Source organism: Papaver somniferum, chromosome 5, assembly GCF_003573695.1.
Source record: "Papaver somniferum cultivar HN1 chromosome 5, ASM357369v1, whole genome shotgun sequence".
Classification (NCBI taxonomy): domain Eukaryota; kingdom Viridiplantae; phylum Streptophyta; class Magnoliopsida; order Ranunculales; family Papaveraceae; genus Papaver; species Papaver somniferum.
This window is the reverse complement of record NC_039362.1, coordinates 214,611,899-214,631,332: the sequence shown is the minus strand read 5'-3', so window position 1 is coordinate 214,631,332 and position 19,434 is coordinate 214,611,899. Positions and strand designations below refer to the sequence as shown.

Here is a 19,434-nt window from a genome sequence, read left to right as displayed (position 1 = left end):
TGTTCTTCCTTGTTGCATAAGCACTGCTCATATGCTATTGTCACATGCATCAGCTTCTAATACAAATACTTGAGTGAAGTCAGATCTAGAACTGGAGTTTATGTCATGGCCAATTTGAGGTTGTTAAAAGCTTCAGTAGCTGTTGGAGACCATGTAAAAGCATTCTTTTTTAAAAGTTCAGTAAGAGGCCTGCTGAGAATTCCATATCCTTGGACAAACTTCCTGTAATACTCTGTGAGACCTAAAAATCCCCTTAACTCCTTGATGGTAGTGGGAATAGGCCATTCAGTCATGCTGCTGATCTTAGTAGGGTCAGCCTTAGCACCATCTGCAGAAATAATGTGGCCCAAAAATTCTAGTTCTGGTTGAGCAAAATAGCATTTAGAGAACTTAGAAAAAAGTTGGTGATGCCTTAAGATGTCCAATGTAATTTGCAGGTGTTGAAGATGCTCCTCCAAACTTGAACTGTAGATTAATATGTCATCAAAAAAGAATAGAATAAACTTTCTGAGATGAGCTTGAAAAATGTCATTCATGAGAGCCTGAAATGTGGCTGGAGCATTAGTGAGGTCAAAAGGCATCACTCTAAATTCAAAGTGGACATGATGTGTTTTAAAAGTTGTCTTGAAAATATCTGCCAGAGAAACCCTTATTTGATGATATTCAGATCTGAGATCAATTTTAATGAACTAGTTAGCACCATTAAGTTCATCGAGCAATTCATCAATAATTGGAATGGGAAACTTGTCTTTAACAGTGATGGAGTTTAGTTTCCTTTAATCAACACAAAATCTTCATGTGTTGTCCTTGTTTTTAACCAAGAGAATAAGAGATGAAAATGGGCTATGACTGGGTTGAATAACTCTTGAAGCTAACATGTCCTTCACCAAGTCTTTTACAACAGATTTTTGAATATAAGGGAACTTATAGGGTCTCATAGAAATAGGTTCAGAGTTGGGTTTGAGGGGAATGAAATGATCCAAACTCCTTTATGGGGGTAACTGGGATGGTTCAGAAAACGCATCTTGATATTTTTGTAAAAGTGCAGAAATCTGAGGTGGGATAGGGTGGGAAATGGTTTGAGCAGATACATAAAATAGTTGGGCTATAACACCATGAGTGTGTTTATTGAAGAATTGCTTAACTGCATTGCCACTCATGTGTAACAAAGTAGGTTTTGGTGACTACCAGAGAGTGTGATCTTCTTACCTTTATGTTTAAATATGATGCTAAGCTTGGAAAAGTTAAAGATAACATCACCTAGTTGCTTGAGCCAATCAGCACCTAGCACCATGTCACATCCACCAAGTGGGAGCATCCTGAGTGGAGCACAAAACTGGTGACCTTGCATTGTCCAGTGAAGTTGTGAGCAAATACCAGAACTGATGGTTTTTTCTCCATTAGCCACAGTAACTAGTAATTGAGTATTGGGTGCAATGTCACAGTGCAAGGACTGAGCTAAAGCACTATCAATAAAACTATGGGTACTCCATGTATCAATAAGAATGAAGATAGCTTGTTTGTTAAGCAGACCAGGTATTAGAATTGTTTCACCACTAACATGCCCTGTGAGAGCATGAAGAGAAATTTCCATGTCGGCATCAACAGGGGAAGCAGGTTCTTCTATTGAATGTTCTTCTACAATCTCCTCAGCCTCTTCTTGTCGAGAAGTATGCACCATAAATAACTGTTGTTTAGAACAAATATGACCAGATTTGTAGTATTCATCACAATGATAGCAAAGACCTTGTTCTCTTCTTTTGCGAGCCTTTTCTTGGGTAAGTCTTCGAATGGGAGGGGTAGGGGATTGCACATCTTTAGGTGGTGGTGTAGGTTTGGAGCTTGATGGTTGGGTATATTGATGGATTTAGGAGGAAAGTTACTAGAGGTAAACGATCTTGATGCAAAAGCACTTGAAAATGGCTTGGTGGAAAGTTTATTAAGTTTTTGTTGATGCAAGACAGTTTTGGGTGAAACATAAGGACGGAGTTTTGAATGTCTACTTTCAAACCTCCAATAAAACTGTTGATAAAATAGTTCTCGGGTAGATCAGGGTGGAGAGTAAGTAAAAGAGCTTTATAATGTTCAAACTCCTCAAAGGATGCATCCACAGTGGTTGTATGGGATAGCTTATTAAAACTACCAACAATGTTCTCATTAGCTGGGTTCTCAAAACGTAAACAAGCTTGATGGCTCAATTCAAACCAGGACACTATAGATCGAAAAGATTGAAGGTTTAAAAGCCATGTTTCAGCCTTACCATCAAGATGTATGGATGCCATCTTCACTTTTTGTAATTCGTCGTGATGTTGTGAAGCTGAAAGTAGTGATTGCATTTCAGAATCCAGGAGCATGGGTTATCACCATCAGATCGAGGGAAATTGAGTTTAGGTAGACGCTGATGAGAAAAGGGTTCTCGATCTCCTGTGGAATGACCAAAGAAAGATCTATCAACTTTATTATGGACTCTGCGATTTGAAGATTCAGCTCTGCCTGGATATTCTACATGAAATGTTTTATGAGAAAAATAAAATTCAACAAAAGACTCCATATGAGATTTGAAATCTGTTAACATATTCTCCATCTGAAGCTTAAAATCATCTTTGGTTACCATCTTATCGATCTTATCATTCAATGAGTTGATCTATAACTGTTGTGAATCAAAAATTTTATCTTGTAAATCTTTGCAAATTGGGTTACTACTTCCTCCCATGATGAAACAAGGACTGAACGGCTCTGATGCCAATTGTTGTGTTACCACAACAAATTCACAACAGAAGTGTAGGGTTGATTCTCAAATCACAAGGATAAGAACCTGGTGAGACAATGAAATGATGAAGAACAAAGAGGTACTACAAAAATAGTTCATAGATTCATTAACTAAAACGGCCGCCTCTCTTACAGACTTATAACAACAAACCCTATTTGAGAAAGGTGTGGCTAATCTGGAGAGTACACTCGTCGACATCTAACCGGTGACTCTCCAATTCATTGAGACAATCCAATGATTACTAACGGTTACCACATTTATTACACCCCATGCACGGAGGCACGTACTAGACTATTACTAAGGGCACTCAGATACATAACATAATGTTACTCCATTGCTATTTCTTACAACTGATCTTCAATGGCGTCCCGCACAGACACTTATTATGAAAAAATGAAGTGCTTTTGAAACGCTTCATAATCCCTCCAGTTGGTATTTTACCACATAACCTGTTGTAACCTACCTTCAACTCGTACAAACTTTCCAAATTCTTAATCTCATCAGGGATTCCACCAAATATTTTGTTATGTGATATATCGAACCAATTAAAATCCTTTGGAAACTTTACATTTGATAGATCAAACTCGAACTCGTTCCTCGACAAATCAATAAATGTTGCACCATGGGGATTGATTAGAAAGGATACATCACCTATAAGTTTGTTCCTTGACAAGTCAATATAGCTAAAATTCAAAGCTCCAAAAGATTTTGGAACCCGACCAGTGAGTCTATTGCGACCCAAGTAAAGATCAAGTACAGGACCAGTAAATTTCCCAAAAGACTCCGGGATTGAACCGGTGAGTTTGTTCCCATCGAGACGGATGGATATAATATTTTTGAGGTCCGAGAGATTGGGTGGAATAGAACCAGAGAATTGATTTTTTGAGAGATCGAGTCTGGTGAGAAGAGTGAGTTGGTTAAGGAAGTGAGGAACCGGCCCTGACAGACTCATATCGCCGAGATCCAGCACTTCCAGATGCTTTAACTTTGTGATAGATTGCGGGATCGGACCAGTGACATTTTTGAAGTGGTTGAGAGTTAAAGCCGTGAGGTGAGAAAGGTCACCTACAGAGGGTGGAATTTGGCCATAGAGTTCACCTATAAAGAGGTGGATTCCGCCTATGCGGTTGGTTTTGCTATCGCATTGGATTCCAATCCAGTCACAACAGTCTGTGTTTTGGAACCATGAAGAATATACTTCGGACATGGTTATAGAATTCTTCATCTTCATAAGAGCTTTGAAGTCGCTGGGATGGCATTTTCCTAAATCCCCATGAGAAGGAGATATCAAGGTTGCAGCAGTTAAGAAGAGAAGAAACAGAGAGTAGTAAACAAGAAATTGGTGTTGGATTCTCATGGCCGGTGAAATTGGTTTTGTTTTGCTTTGCTATGTTGTGAAGAGAATTGAGTGCTAGGGACTCGTATTTATAGCACCGCATCCAGCTAGATACACATCATACAATTCGCCCGTCTTCTTTTTTGTTTATTTGTTCTTTCTTAATTGTTAAAGAATTTAGAGCTTAGTGCTAACAAGTTTCCTGGTCCCTGATATAATCACCGAATGACTTACTTTATCACTTTACTGTAATGACACCGGTAATAACCAGCTCCGTGCACGCATGAGTCCATTATTCCTGCAATTCAATAACTTTAGCCTAATGGTTCAAACCCTTCTGCCTCTTTGTGGTGTGCACAAGCCCCTATACGAACTCTTAGCTCTTTGTTGCGTTAATCTTCTACTGCATTTGTTTCACTGGTGGGGGAGATGAAGATAAAAGTGAAGGCCATCTGCACTGTAGATAATCAATGCTATCCATGACTAAAGTGAGTGGATGCAACAAAGAGCTAAGATAATGGTGACTGAACCATTAGGCTAAAGAGGTGTGCAATTCAATAACTTTAGCCTAATGGTTCAGTCACCATCATCTTAGCTCTTTGTTGCATCCACTCACTTTAGTCATGGATAGCATTGATTATCTACAGTGCAGATGGCCTTCACTTTTATCTTCATCTCCCCCGCCAGTGAAACAAATGCAGTAGAAGATTAATGCATGTGAGAATCGTTTGGAAAATGCCAGCCTTTTTGACAGATTTTTACGTGGAAAATCCCGGCAGAAAAAAGTGGATGGACCACACTTTTGCACAATCGAATCTTCTCCCGGGATTTTACTACTGATATTTAACAGCAGGTACTGTAGAAGTACTTAGCTAGTTGTGTGCATGTATATGTCGGCATATATATTCGTCGTGGTTCATGTCCGCACAGGGGACCGGCCATTATAGTTTGATAGATAGACATGTGAAACATGCATGAGCACCGAGTAAGATTAGATTTTAGTAATATTTTTATAACATGGTTCTAATGGACGAGTAAAAATTAGTATGGGTGAAAATGACACCAAAAAAATAGCAAGAATGAATCTGGATTCATCCTGGTTTAAATTTAAAAAATAGCGAGGGTGAAACTGGATGCATCCTGATGTAAATTAAAAATAAGAAAAAATATTTCCAAATGGGTAGGATGAAACTGTTTACATCCTGGCTATTTTACATTCTCGTTCATTTAAACAATATCAAATTTTACATGTCTTTTTCATCCAAGAATTGTTGTTATTGAGTTAATTGACCAATTTTGTGATAAAAAACATTATTATCATAGGTCAAATTCATTTTTTGAAATATATTGAAACTTTTTTCTTTTTCGATAGGCCAAAAGAAATGTAGTATTAAAAGCAGACATAGCGTGTGCGGGGAATACAACTTACATAGCGGGAACGATACACTGATCGCGGGTTGAATCCCGCGGTCCATCCCGCAAGACACAAAAACAGGGATCCCCTGACCCGGCGGATTTACAGGAAGTGGGTCCCTCTCACACACTCCTACCGTCCGGATGGCCCGCGGGAATCCAACCCGCGGGATGTTAATCATTTCCGCTTACAGAGAGCAAAATAGCCCTACCACTAGTAAGAAGGAGAATGAAGAAAGAAACTAAAGGGAACGCTATTGTAACCAAGAAACATCAAGAAAGCAAACCAAAAAGGCCTCTCGATGAACCTAAAGAACAAATAGCCAAACTACAAGCTGGGAACCAGCACAAGAACACTAGCTTCATTTATGTAGGACTTTCATCAATTTTCTTTATGGTTAAGAGCCCTTATGAACAGGGGCGGAGAGATCCCATTGCAAAGGTGCACTTGTATCCCTGCCCAGTTGGCTCCAAAACCTATTTTAGATCCAATGAGAATTTTTTTCTTTTAAGGTATAAATTTATTTTTGTATTTTTGCACTCCTAAAGTTTATTTTTGCTCCCCATAGCAAATTCTGCACCCCCATCCCATGATCCTTGGTTCCGCCCCTGCTTATGAATTTCACCCGTCACTAAACAACAACAACATGTTTTATTATCTAAAATATTACTTGCAGTTTTCCTTGGGAGAGGCGGGATGCTTAAACGCACTATAGAACCAAAATCCATTAGTTTAACTGCTTATAAATATGTTAAAACTTAGAATTATATAATAGCATCTCTTTTCGTAACATTAGAGAGTTGGATAGCATTTTCTTTTGTTTTTGTTCTCCTAACATATTTTGCTAATCTATGTACATATTCAATTAACATAATTAGCTTTTGAAGCATCCACAAGTAAAATGTCTTCTAAGATGGCTTTAGTTCTCCGGTGAATGCTCTGATTTTTCCATCGCAAGAAATTAACATTGTTCTTACTGTCACAATCAATGGTAGCTTGATTTTCACCCTTCCCCTTTGCTCATTTCCCCATCAGTGGAATGGCAGGAGCCTCGGCTAATTCTGGTGGATGGCCATTCAAAGAGATTGAGGCATTAGAGTTTGACTGCAGGTGTAAGCAACTGTTTGGAAGACTTATTTGCTTTCATTTCCAGAAGCTGAGGAACCATGTATATAAGGAGAAACCCAGGATTATGTCAAATTTAGGAAGGTGATAATTAATCAGAAAATGGGTCATTTGTCCAAATATTTTTAATACATGGTTTAAATGGACGAGTAAAAATTAGTATGGGTCAAATGGATACTAAAAAAATAGCAAGGATGAAATTGAATTCATCGTGACCTAAACTTAAAAAATAGTAAGGATGAAATTGGATACATCCTTATGTAAATTAAAAATAAGAAAAAGTATTTGAAAATGGGTAGGATGAAACTGTTTAAATCCTGACTATTTTTACATTTTTGTCCATTTAAACAGTATCAAAATCTAAATATCTTTTTCATTCAGGAATTGTTGATTTTGGTCTTTTTAACCAATTTTGTGATAATTAATGTAAGTCTCGCCAAAGTCAACTTCACTCATCTGAGTTAGCTTTTTGTTCCGAAATATTGTAATTGTAGTATGTTTCCTAATTTAAGAGGACTTTGTTGTACTAATCCTACCTATTTTAGAATTTGTTAGTTCCTTGTCAGTCAGGAAGTTGTATTAGATTGGACTTTATTATATAAATAGGAATTCGATGGCCCAAGTTTATGCTAACGTAAACAACCAAGCTAGTTGATTTTCAGTACAAGCCGTCCAAAACCATGAAGTTTCAACAGGTGATGATTCTCTCTTTGTCCTTGTTCCTTCTTGTTCCATTACTAGTTGTTGAATCCTCATATTTGAATGACACCTTGGCCAGCAACATAACAAGAGGTTCATCGCTTTCTACCTCTTCTAATGGTACTAGTGCTTACTGGCTTTCTCCCTCGGGTAACCTTGCTTTTGGTTTCTACCTGTTATCCAATTCTATTGATCGGTATGTAGTTGGTATATGGCTTGTTAAATCATCAAAAAAAAACTCTAGTTTGGACAGCTAACCGTAACGATCTTCCATTACATAAACAATCTTCAATTCTCTTCACCAGCCAAGGAAAGTTGATGTTGCGGGTAATGCCAGATAATACAGAGAAACCTTTAATGCCCGACGTACAAAAACCAGTGTCATATGCAATGATGCATGATAATGGCAACTTTGTATTATATGGTTCAGAATCTCAAATTGTTTGGCAAAGTTTCGATTATCCTACCGATACCATTCTTGGGGGTCAAAAGTTAAAACCTGGAGTTGATCTTATCTCTGTTGGTAATTACATATTATTAGTTAGACAGACTGATGGTTCGGTTGCTATATACAATACGGATTATATTACCTACAAGTTCTGTAAACCCCTCCAAATGGACGGGCTAGTTAATTTAGTGAACAAAAAGAAGGCATAATGGTTGACCATTTACGCGTGAAACTTCCTTAACATCAAATCAAAACTTGAGGAGAGCACATTTTTACATCAAAAATTCAGACAATCAAACATAAATGAATTATTATGCTAACGAAACCTTGATCGATATATTTACTGTTTCCAATTTTGTGTATGTTTTTCATCCTTCATGGCCATGAACTTTGTTGACTTCATGCATGGTAATGTAGGGGTGTTGGGATATAAAAAAGCTGATAATTTTGGCAGCTTAAAAACGGTATGTGGCTGGTTACTTGAGCCTACAAAATACATCGCAATCCGAAACTTTACATCATCCACTATTGATTTACCGAAACAGTCTCTCTGAAGTAATATTTAACTTGCTTGTCAAACAAAAAGACGAACAGTAGATGTGAATAAACGCCTTTAAAGTTTATAAAGTGACAATGAACCTACTTGCATCTTTGGTTCTTTGGCGGTGGAGCTTGAGAAATAAACCAAGAGAATTACCAACATATGCATGAGTGTTGTCCCTTCAATGGATGATATTTCGAAAAAGAAACCAAGTTAGTTAAGCAAAACAAAAAATAAGAAAACTTTCATAGAAAGCAGCCATAGGCTACCTGAAGCTTATAACAAATGACGAAAAAAGAAATAACAAATGATGAAGCTTGTGAAATCTTTCCCGCCTGTACAACATCAAAGGTAAAGCACCTCGTATCCTTGTACATTGATGCCCAACTATAAATTGTTGGCTTTACTTGCTAAAGAGCCTTTTATTTCTCTCTTCCTTTCTATTGAGACTTGTGAAAGGCCTGAAATGATACCATAATGGAAATATGCAATACATGACCAATTAATAATCGAAGGGAAGTAACCTAATATGCATGCATGTCAGCGTTACTGAAAAAAACCTGTTGCACATATACATCGGGAAATTAACGTGAAAATATATGCATATATATATCGACAAATTATAGGTACCTTAATTGTATATTGCTTTCCATCCCAAATGTTTCTATTCTGTAAAGAACCTGTTGCACGGAAAGAGTTGAAAGTTCAGTATTTGGAAAATGGATAATAGCTTTGACCTCACCAGAAGACCAATAGATTGGACCACCAAGAAAGGGAAATAACGAAAAAAGAAGTAGGAAGAGAAAGTGCAGTTAATGACTCAATCCTTGCCACTTCAGTATTTCGAACATACTCAGTCACTATTTTGTCTCCGTTTTCACTCGGAGCATGCATTCAAATTGAATATTACTTTACCCTTCTTGAGGCTCCAATCGTAGTATGAAAGCTACTACTTGCATGATTTCCACTAATTTCGCAAAATGATTCTAATACGTTGCACTGAAAAAAAAAAATATAGGTCGACAAACTATTACGGGATCATATACATGGGAATAACCGCAGTTCGTTAATTATCAGAAATTTTAACAAACACAAAAAGTCAATGATTCAATTGGTAGGGAACTAAAGAGAACATAGAAAACTCATTGATAAAGAACATTCTTAAACATAAATATTTGAAAGAACGAACTGATATAAGGATGTTCACCGAAACTAAAATTTGTCCATTTCATTCTTGATCGATGAAACGGAGTTGTCAGGAATCTTTGGTACAGAAGAAGTAATCTTATCTCTGAAGTTGTAACTAAACGCATTATCTTTATCCATCATTTGTTGATGAGAATGCAGTGATACGGTAGTGATATGTAAAATTGCGATCGAATGGTTTAACAAACAACCACTGATGAAAGCAATGATGCTCCATTAATGGGAGACGAAAGACAGTTACAAACGAAACACTTTGAAGGTGTGTAATCTGATATACCAACATTTTTTTTCCGGAGACCTGAAATGCATTTCTTTGTTTAAATTCTTAAATTCGTAACAATACATGGTTTCAACAAAAACGATCTGAAGTTTTTGTTAAACGCATTATCTTTACCCATCATTCGTTGATGACAATGCAGTGATATGGTAGTGTTATATAAAATTGCGATGAAATGGTTTAACAATCAACCACTGATGAAAGCAATGATGCTCCATTGAATCAGAGAAACTAAGAAATCTTATCAGGGACTCCAAAATCCTCTCGTCAAAATCATCTAAAAACAAACATTGTTCAGTTTTTTGCAAGGGCATTCTAATGATTATTGGCATATTTTTTGTTTCTCCACCACTTCATAGAAATTGGTATGGTTAATCTTTACTTTAAGAATTAAGATGCAACTTTGAATAACAACGTACCTACCAAAACAACACCATTTGATGCAGCATCTTGATACCTTTCCTAATTTTGGCCTTTTTTAGATTTCCTTTTCTTTTAATATTTTTCTTTTTTAGATGCTCGATTTTTAGGAAAGTTAAGGTCATGTTTGGTATAGTTTTCAAAAACAGTTTTCTGTTTTTAAAAACAGAGAAAACAGAAAACAGGAGAAAACGCGTTTGATAAGGACATTTTCAGAAAATGTTTTCTATCTATTTTCTGTTTTTAAAAACAAAAAAATGAAAACAACAAATTATTGTTTTCTGTGTTTTCTCTTTTTTTCTTTTCTTTATTCTTTTCTTCTTTTCAGAACAAAGTAAGAGATGGGGAATGACTGCAAGTGAGTCATGGCTAATATCACTATCTCTTAGACGAATCTTTACATTGGATCCGATTTAGTTGGTTTTCCTTGTTTTCAAAAACAGTTTACCGAACAATTTTTAGAAAATGAAAACAAGGAAAAAGGGTATGTTTTTAAAACAGTGGAAAACTATTTTTGAAAACTGTACCAAACAGGCCCTAAGTTATTATAAATAAGGGATTGTAAGATAGTTTTTGTCATTCAGTTTTTAAGAGATAATAAACTAGAGTTTTTCTCTAAAGCCTTGCATTGATTTGATTCTGTCATCAATTCGAGAGCCTTGCATCGAATCTGATTCAATTCTTCGATTCAAGAAGTCAAGTCTCTGGAAATTTTAACCTAAATTTCTAGATTGAGCTGAGTTACCGTTGATACGCTGCGCCAGGTTGGTATCAGAGCCAACTACGTTCCTTGTTTGATAACACGATGCCAAGACCTCGTCGTGCACCATTGCGTACTGAAGCAGAAATCACCCGAGATGCTATTGCTGAGCTACAAGCCCAGATGGCCACGATCACTACCACTCTCCAAGCCCTTGCTGTTCAGCAACAACCACCACCAGTTCGAGAAAATATTGAACATGAAAATAATAATAACAGTAACGATGGTGACAATGAAGAAAACCCGTTTTCAGAAATAGATAACCCCTTTGCAAATCTACGCAACAACCGTCCCCTAACACAAGACAACGTCCAAATTGCAGCAGCGGATAATCATTGGGAAACAGGATTCAAAACCGAGATACCAGAGTTTCATGGAAATTCTTCGGCTGAAGAACTGCTCGATTGGATAGTCACGGTGGAAGAAATTCTGGAGTTCAAACGAGCTCCAATGGATCGATGTGTTCCTGTTTTAACGATGCGTTTTCGTGGAAGAGCAGCTGCATGGTGGACACAATTGAAGACAACTCGTGCACGTCTCGGAAAACCGAAGATCATGTCATAGGATAAACTTACATCGAAACTTAAGAAAACATTCTTGGCTTACAATTATGACCAGCTTATGTTTCAACGTCTCCATACCATCCGCCAAGGCACCCGATCTGTGGCTGATTACTCCATTGAATTTTTTTTACTTCTCAATCGAGTTGATATACAAGACTCTGAGCGTCAACTGGTAGCACGGTTTACAGCAGGATTACGACAACAGATTCAACACAGAATCAATCTCTTCCATCCATTGACACTGTCAGAAGCACATCAACAAGCTTTAACTATTGAGGCACAAACTAAATCATCCTTTTCATCCTGGTCTATTGTTCGTTCTTCTTGACCAAATCACACTCCGACTGCGACAGATGACTCTGTTTCTGTCAAAGCAGACACACCCATTGTTCCAGCTCTTGACAATCGGCAAACTCGACCAAATTCACTTTGTTGCTTTTCTTGTGGAGATATAGGTCACCGACAGTCTAACTGCCCCACTAGAAACAGAAGAGGCCTCCTCCTTGACACTGCTGGTAATGACGTTGAAGTAATTTACGATGAGGAAGCTGCGGAGCCACAAGATGAAGTGGAGGTTCTTACAGCTGATAGTGGACCAGCATTAATGTTACGACGTGTGTGTTTAGCTCCGCGTGGAACAGATATCAACCCTCAACGACATAATCTTTTTCATTCAAAGTGTACTATTGGAGGCAAGGTGTGCAAATTCATAATTGACTCTGGAAGTAGCGAAAACGTCATTGCTGAGGAAGTTGTAAACAAGCTTCAATTATCAACAGAACTACATCCTAACCCTTACAAGTTGGCATGGCTGGATCGGAAAACCGATGTACTCATAACTCGACGAGAATTGATTTCTTTTTCGGTGGGTGATTCATATAAGGATCAGATTCATTGTGATGTTGCTCCGATGGATGCTTTCCATCTACTCTTAGGACGCCCTTGGTTATTTGATCTTCGAGTACAACACGATGGCTATCGTAATACCTACATTTTTCGTTACAATAATCACAATTTCACTCTACAACCTTCTTTGCCCGAGAAACAGCACACACCATCAGCTCCAGTCCTTCTCTTGCAGCAAAAGGCTTTTGAACAAACACTTCGAGAAAAGGGATGTGTTCTAATATTGATCATTTCGGTTGTCAGAGAGCCTTTACCATCACCTCCAGAACACTTTCAAAGACTATTGGAGGAGTTTCAGGATGTTTTTCCCATTGAGTTACCACCCGACCTTCCTACCCTCAGAGACATTCAACACCATATTGATCTAATTCCAGATGTTGTTCTTCCTAATCGAGCTCATTATAGTATGAGTCCGAGTGAGCATGAAGAACTTAGACGTCAAGTTGAGGATCTTGTGTTGAAGGGATATTTACGTGAAAGTCTGAGTCCGTGTGCAGTCCCAGCTTTGCTTATACCAAAGAAGGATGGATCTTGGAGGATGTGTGTCGATAGCCGTGCTATAAATAAAATTACAGTACGCTATAGATTTCCCATTCCCCGTCTCGACGATCTATTAGATCAAATTGGAGCTACAACGATTTTCTCTAAACTGGATCTTCGAAGTGGTTATCATCAGATAAGAATCCGTCCAGGAGATGAATGGAAGACGGCTTTTAAAACTCGAGAAGGACTTTTTGAATGGCTTGTCATGCCCTTTGGCTTGTCCAATGCACCAAGCACCTTCATGCGCGTTATGAATCAATCTCTTCGGCCCTTCATAGGTAAGTTTGTAGTCGTTTATTTTGATGATATTCTCATATTTAGTAAGTCCTTAACAGAACATCTTGCACACTTGAGAGAAGTACTTCTTGTTCTCCGTCAAGATCAACTATTTGCCACACTAAAAAAGTGTGAGTTCGGCTCTCCTGAGGTTCACTTCCTTGGATACATCGTCTCAGCAGAAGGGCTAGCCGTCGACCCAGGCAAAGTAGAAGCAATCGAATCTTGGCCTACTCCTACTACTTTATCTGAAACTCGAAGTTTTCATGGTCTAACATCTTTTTATCGAAGATTTGTGCCGCAATTTAGCAGTTTGATGGCACCTATCACTGATTGTATTCGTCATGATAGTGTCTTCACTTGGACTACCGAAGCAACTACAGCTTTTGAGATCATTAAAACAAAATTGTTATCAGCACCTATACTAGATCTTCCAGATTTTACTCAAGTTTTTGAGCTACATAGTGATGCTTCTAAGTTGGGCATTGGTGTTGTCTTGAGCCAACGCAACAGGCCTATCGCCCTCTTCAGTGAAAAGCTGGCTGGAGCTCGTCTACGTTATAGTACTTACGATGTGGAATTTTATGCAGTGGTTCAAGCAATCAAACACCGGAGACATTATCTTTTCCATAAAGAATTTGTTCTCTACACAGATCATGATGCTTTAAAACACCTGAATAGTCAAGATAAAGTCTCAGCTCGTCATGCATCATGGATATCTTACTTTCAACAATTTACGTTTGTTATCAAACACACGTCAGGTGTTTCCAATCTAGTTCTTGATGCCCTGAGTCGTCGCCATTCTTTGCTGAGTGTTCTTCATGTCTCAGTTCCGGGATTTTCCACCTTTGCTGATTTGTATGAGTCTGATGATTTCTTTAGTCGAGTTCTTCTTGACGTTCAGAATGGTCTTTCTCGAGATTTCACTATGCATGATGGCTTTCTTTTTCGAGACAGTCGTCTTTGCATTCCAGACTGCAGCCTCCGTCTTAAACTTGTTGCTGAAACACATAATGAAGGTCACATTGGTCGCGACCGGACGTTGCATTTACTTTCTCAGTCTTATTTTTGGCCTGCATTGAGACGTGATGTTGAGCGTTTTGTCGAACGCTGTACAGTGTGTCAGACATCAAAAGGTCATGCCACGAATGTCGGTCTCTACCTTCCTCTCCCTATTCCAACACAACCATGGACAGACATCAGTATGGACTTTGTGATGGGTGTTCCTCGTACACAAAAGGGTTTCGATTCAATCTTTGTCATTGTTGATCGTTTCTCCAAGATGGTACACTTTATTCCATGTAAAAAGACAACAGATGCAGTCCAAGTCGCAACACTTTTCTCTCGAGAGGTTTACAGACTCCATGGATTGCCAACTTCCATCGTTTCTGATCGGGATTCTCGGTTCTTAGGTCATTTTTGGAGGTCTTTATGGAAATTACTAGGAACCAGCCTTGCCATGAGCTCTGCTTATCATCCTCAAACGTACGGTCAAACAGAAGTGACCAATAGATCTTTGGGGAATTTTCTTCGCTTCCTTGTGGGTGATTCTATTAAAACTTGGGATTCAAAACTTCCTCAAGCATAGTTTGCTCATAATCATTCAATAAATAGAAGTTCGGGGTTCAGTCCATTTCAGGTCGTTTATGGTCTTCTCCCTCGTGGTCCTTTGGATTTATCTACTCTTCCAGACCATACACGTCTTCATGGTGTAGCTGATGATTTTGTAGACAACATTCATAAGGTTCATACGCAGGTTATTGCCAATCTCGAATCATCCTACTCAAAGTACAAAGCTGCGTCTGATTCTCGTCGTCGTCGTGTTCTCTTCGAAGTAGGTGATCAAGTTTGGGTATTTCTCACTAAAGATCGTATGCCGGCTCATGCTTATAATAAACTCAAGGCAAAGAAAATAGGTCCTCTCACGGTCGTGGAACGAATTAATGACAATGCTTATCGCCTACAACTTCCAGCAAACATCAACACTTCGGATGTCTTCAATGTTCGTTATTTATCACGTTTTGTTCCACCAGACCCAGTTCCAGATTCGTGGTCGAATCCTTCTACCCCGGCGGGACCTGATGCAGCATCTTGATACCTTTCCTAATTTTGGCCTTTTTTTAGATTTCCTTTTCTTTTATGATTTCCTTTTTTAGATGCTCGATTTTTAGGAAAGTTAGGTTATTATAAATAAGGAATTGTAAGATAGTTTTTGTCATTCAGTTTTTAAGAGATAATAAACTAGAGTTTTTCTCTAAAGTCTTGCATTGATTTGATTCTGTCATCAATTCGAAAGCCTTGCATCGAATCTGATTCAATTCTTCGATTCAAGAAGTCAGGTCTCTGGAAATTTTAACCTAAATTTCTAGATTGAGCTGAGTTACCGTTGATACGCTGCGCCACCATTCCTCTATATATTTCATTTACGGTCTACTATTCACAACACACAAAAAAATGGAATTATCAACATATATTATTTGAATACACAATTTGATCAATGGAATTATCAACATATATTATTTGAATACACAATTTGATCCCACAACCGCATTCAAAGTAATGGAAGTGGTAAACTATTTTGCAAATATAATTATGAGATTCAACACATATTTATTTATCAAACATATGACGTGCAACACAAAGAAAGTGAGTGTGTTACCTCTATAGACAAAGTTATCGGGGAATATTAGGAGCAAAACTGCTGGAAATGAGTTATGCATGCATTGGAAAGAATATATATAGAGGGTTTCAAATTCCTTGAGCCCTTTTCAGTAATCATGCGTCTTTTGGTGTGTGTCTGTTGATAACGCTTCACAATAGGGATGCGTTCTTTGCCGCGCGTCTGTTGTAAACAGCAAATCTTTACATAAAGTCACCAATAGTGTGTCTTTTCGTATTCAAAACAAATGATTTAGCAAGACATGACTAAGAGTAGTGTCTTTTCCTAATCCAAACTAACTTATCGATTGAGACGGATCTTCTTAGGAAAGCAACCAACTATTTCGTATATTCCACATGGCTTCCTTCCTTTGGAGAGAAAATCTTTGGTTTGTTGTAGTTCCGACACGCCAGCAAAATCATTCTCCTTTATATAAAGAAGAATTGATTATCTTCGTCATGGGTATCTAAGTGAAAAAAATTTAAAAGTAGTGCCAGATAAGATACAGGGTTCAGTAATAAGTCCTCCAGTAACATTAAACTTAGACACTAGTGGCAAGGCTAACCCCTATGAACTAGATATCTAGCAGCTGGATTGACCATCCACGTCAGTTAGGGCAACCTTCTAACTCCTATGGTATTGTTAATCTCGCAGCGAAACACTGAAAGAACAGCGTTGAACGCCGAATGGTTTAGCATCACATGAATTTATTTTCCAAACAACTAATTATTACCATTTCTATCTCCTTCTTTTTCTTTTCTCTCTCTCTCTATTTTCCTTTGTCTCCATTTCTTTCCTCTCTCCATTACGTTTCTCCATTTTTTCCCCCTCTCTCTCCCTATAGAGCGTTGAATGGTTCAGCGTTTATGTCACTTTTTCAGCGCTGAATGATTCAGCGTTTCAATCTCGCTGTTAGTTGGACTGCGAGCAATTGTTAGGAGAGACAAGTATCAAGACGTAGTGTTAAACTTTTTTCCTACACTTTTTCTTGATTTGCAACACTTTTTGACCAATCTAGTAGTTCAATCTAGCCCATAGGGGTTAGCCTAACTTATATTTTGTTGGTTCGGATGATGTAGTACTTAAATACCTTTACCCAAACAAGAATCAACAACAAGACGAAGAAGAAAGTATGATCAAGGAGGATGTTCATATATACAGAGCAACATTGGATTCAATAGGGCGTTTTAATTTGTACAAGGAAAGATATTATGGAATTAATGCTGGTGATGATAATGAGGAATCCTCTTCGAATGTGGCTCAAGTACTACTATGGTCATCTTATAAAAATACTGAGACTGCTAATTTTATATTTCGTGTATTTTGTATCTTCATGATTATTTTTATGTGTATCGTTATGCTTTTAGGTTGCTGTATCGATGATGATCAAAACTTACCGGAATATATTAGCCAAACGCAGTCAAGTAGTGGTGATGTAGGATTAGGAAGAAAAAAAGTTTATTGAGTTTTCATTTCTTCTTCAGACTTCGGAGTGTAATTTTCTTTCGCTTTTTATTTAATCAAAATTATTCTTCTTTTCCGTGTGAATTTGAGAACGAGTCTTTAAGTAAGTAATTATAAACAAAGACGAGATCACTATAATATAGTGATAATACGATTCCGTGACAAAAACAAAAAAAAATTATATAGACATCAGAATTTTATTTATATATTATTATCATAATTAGTAAAATTCATCGTAACTTGTAAAAAAGAAAAACATGATCATACTAAGTTTTTACTGGGCTAGACATTTCTGTTCCTTGGATCGTCGTAGAACCTTACATGTAATAATGGCCATAAATAGCGATAGATGCACTAAATTCAGACATACAACTAATCAGTCTATAGAGTAACAGACTTCGTCGAAGAGTGCCATTTGTTGTTTGAACAAACATACATAGACATCGACGCCTCCATCAATGGCCGGAACCAAATATACCAGACCTTCTAAAGAGTCGAACGACGGCATGAAAAGGCAAGGTTTTCCGAAACCAAAATCAACTTCATTAAACGGAAATCCAAGCCAGCTATCAAATTCTAAATTGGGCCACAATGCTACCAACGTCCTTTCACCTCTTTCTGGTGTGGGATTCTCGCCCTGCATGTCATTGCTCACAAAGTCTATATATGATTTGAAGTAATCATCATTCAATCTCACCACTGATTCATGTATTATCGACGCGGTGTGGCGTAAAGATCCATTCAACAGCTCTTTAACCTGAGCTGCAGGGTATGCACAGAGTACTAAATTACCGAAGTACTCATCTGGAATTCGCGGTATCAACCTTTTACGCCCGTTCACAGCAATCTTGATTTCCGTAGTTTGGCAGGTGAGTCCTCGTACCTTAGTAATGGTTCTCCATATATGAGCGACCAAGCTCTCGAATGTGGTATAAGGCTTTCCTGAAGCTGAAGAACCTGCCTTGCTCTTGAGCTTGGCTATAAGTTCTGTAGGAAAATGAAGTTTATGATATATCACATCGTCTTCTGAATAAGGAGGAACATTTGAAGGATCAATAAACACGTCACTGATCACTCCTTTCGTGAACTCTAAGCTTTGATGATCAAACTCGACCCTGCATGGATTCCGAGGAACAAAAATTTCGCGGTTGTGCAAAGGACGTGGATTGATGTCAAGTCCGCGACAAACCCGACCCCAAGAAACTAAGAACTGACTCACAGAGAAGCCATCAGCTACCATATGGTTCGACGAGAAACTTATGACTAAAGACCCACAAGAAAATCTTGTGAGCTGAATGATTAAAATTTCTTTCATTCCTTCGAAGTCTGGATGAAGGGTTAATAAGGTGGATTGGTTAAAAGGCATAACCTGCTCAAGGGCGCGATCAGCTGATGCTTCAATGAACCTAACACCTTTGTCATTGAGAAGAATTATACTATGATTGTTCTCATCTTTACCAAGTCTACCAGCCCATACTCGGTACTCTGACAGCACTTTCCCAAGACCTTGTTCTAAAAATGCGTTTGAATGATTTGGTGTTTTAAATGCATATATCACGGGTACGTGTTCACCGGGTATATACCAATCAAAGACACTGAGAGGAGCAAATTGGTTAGTATCTCGTGGTGGTTGTTCATCACCATTGTAAATTGGTCCGACTAGCTTTGAACTCAGTTGTTGAACTTTGATAGACATGGTGATTTCGTTAATAGTTTTGGTTTTGATAATATGAAAGATTTGTGAGAAGGATTAATGTGTAGTTTATGGATGACCAAAATGTAGTTTAAATAGTGACACTATAGTGTCAGGTAAAAATTGGGTATATGGGTTGGTTTAGTCAAAAAAAGAATGTGAATCTTGGATGCAAAAGTTGGGGTAGAATTTCTAGGAAATAGAAAGACAGCTTCAAACATAAAGAGTGTTTTCAAGAGAATGGCTACTTGTAAGGCTGATAGATAGAGCTCTCATGCATTTTATGCCATTTTCACCAATATTTTATATTTCTCTGTCGGAGTGAGATCTGTTA

The 19,434-nt window shown here is 37.9% G+C and overlaps 1 protein-coding gene across 1 annotated transcript; it reads right to left on the bottom strand.

Annotated features, from left to right (window-relative positions):
• Positions 1–17,647: 17,647 nt before the first annotated feature.
• LOC113278599 (agmatine coumaroyltransferase-2-like) lies at positions 17,648–19,126 on the bottom strand. Its single transcript, XM_026527405.1, has one exon. The coding sequence runs from the start codon at positions 19,101–19,103 to the stop codon at positions 17,784–17,786; it is 1,320 nt and encodes a 439-aa protein (XP_026383190.1). The 5' UTR covers positions 19,104–19,126; the 3' UTR covers positions 17,648–17,783.
• Between the last annotated feature and the right edge of the window lie 308 nt (positions 19,127–19,434).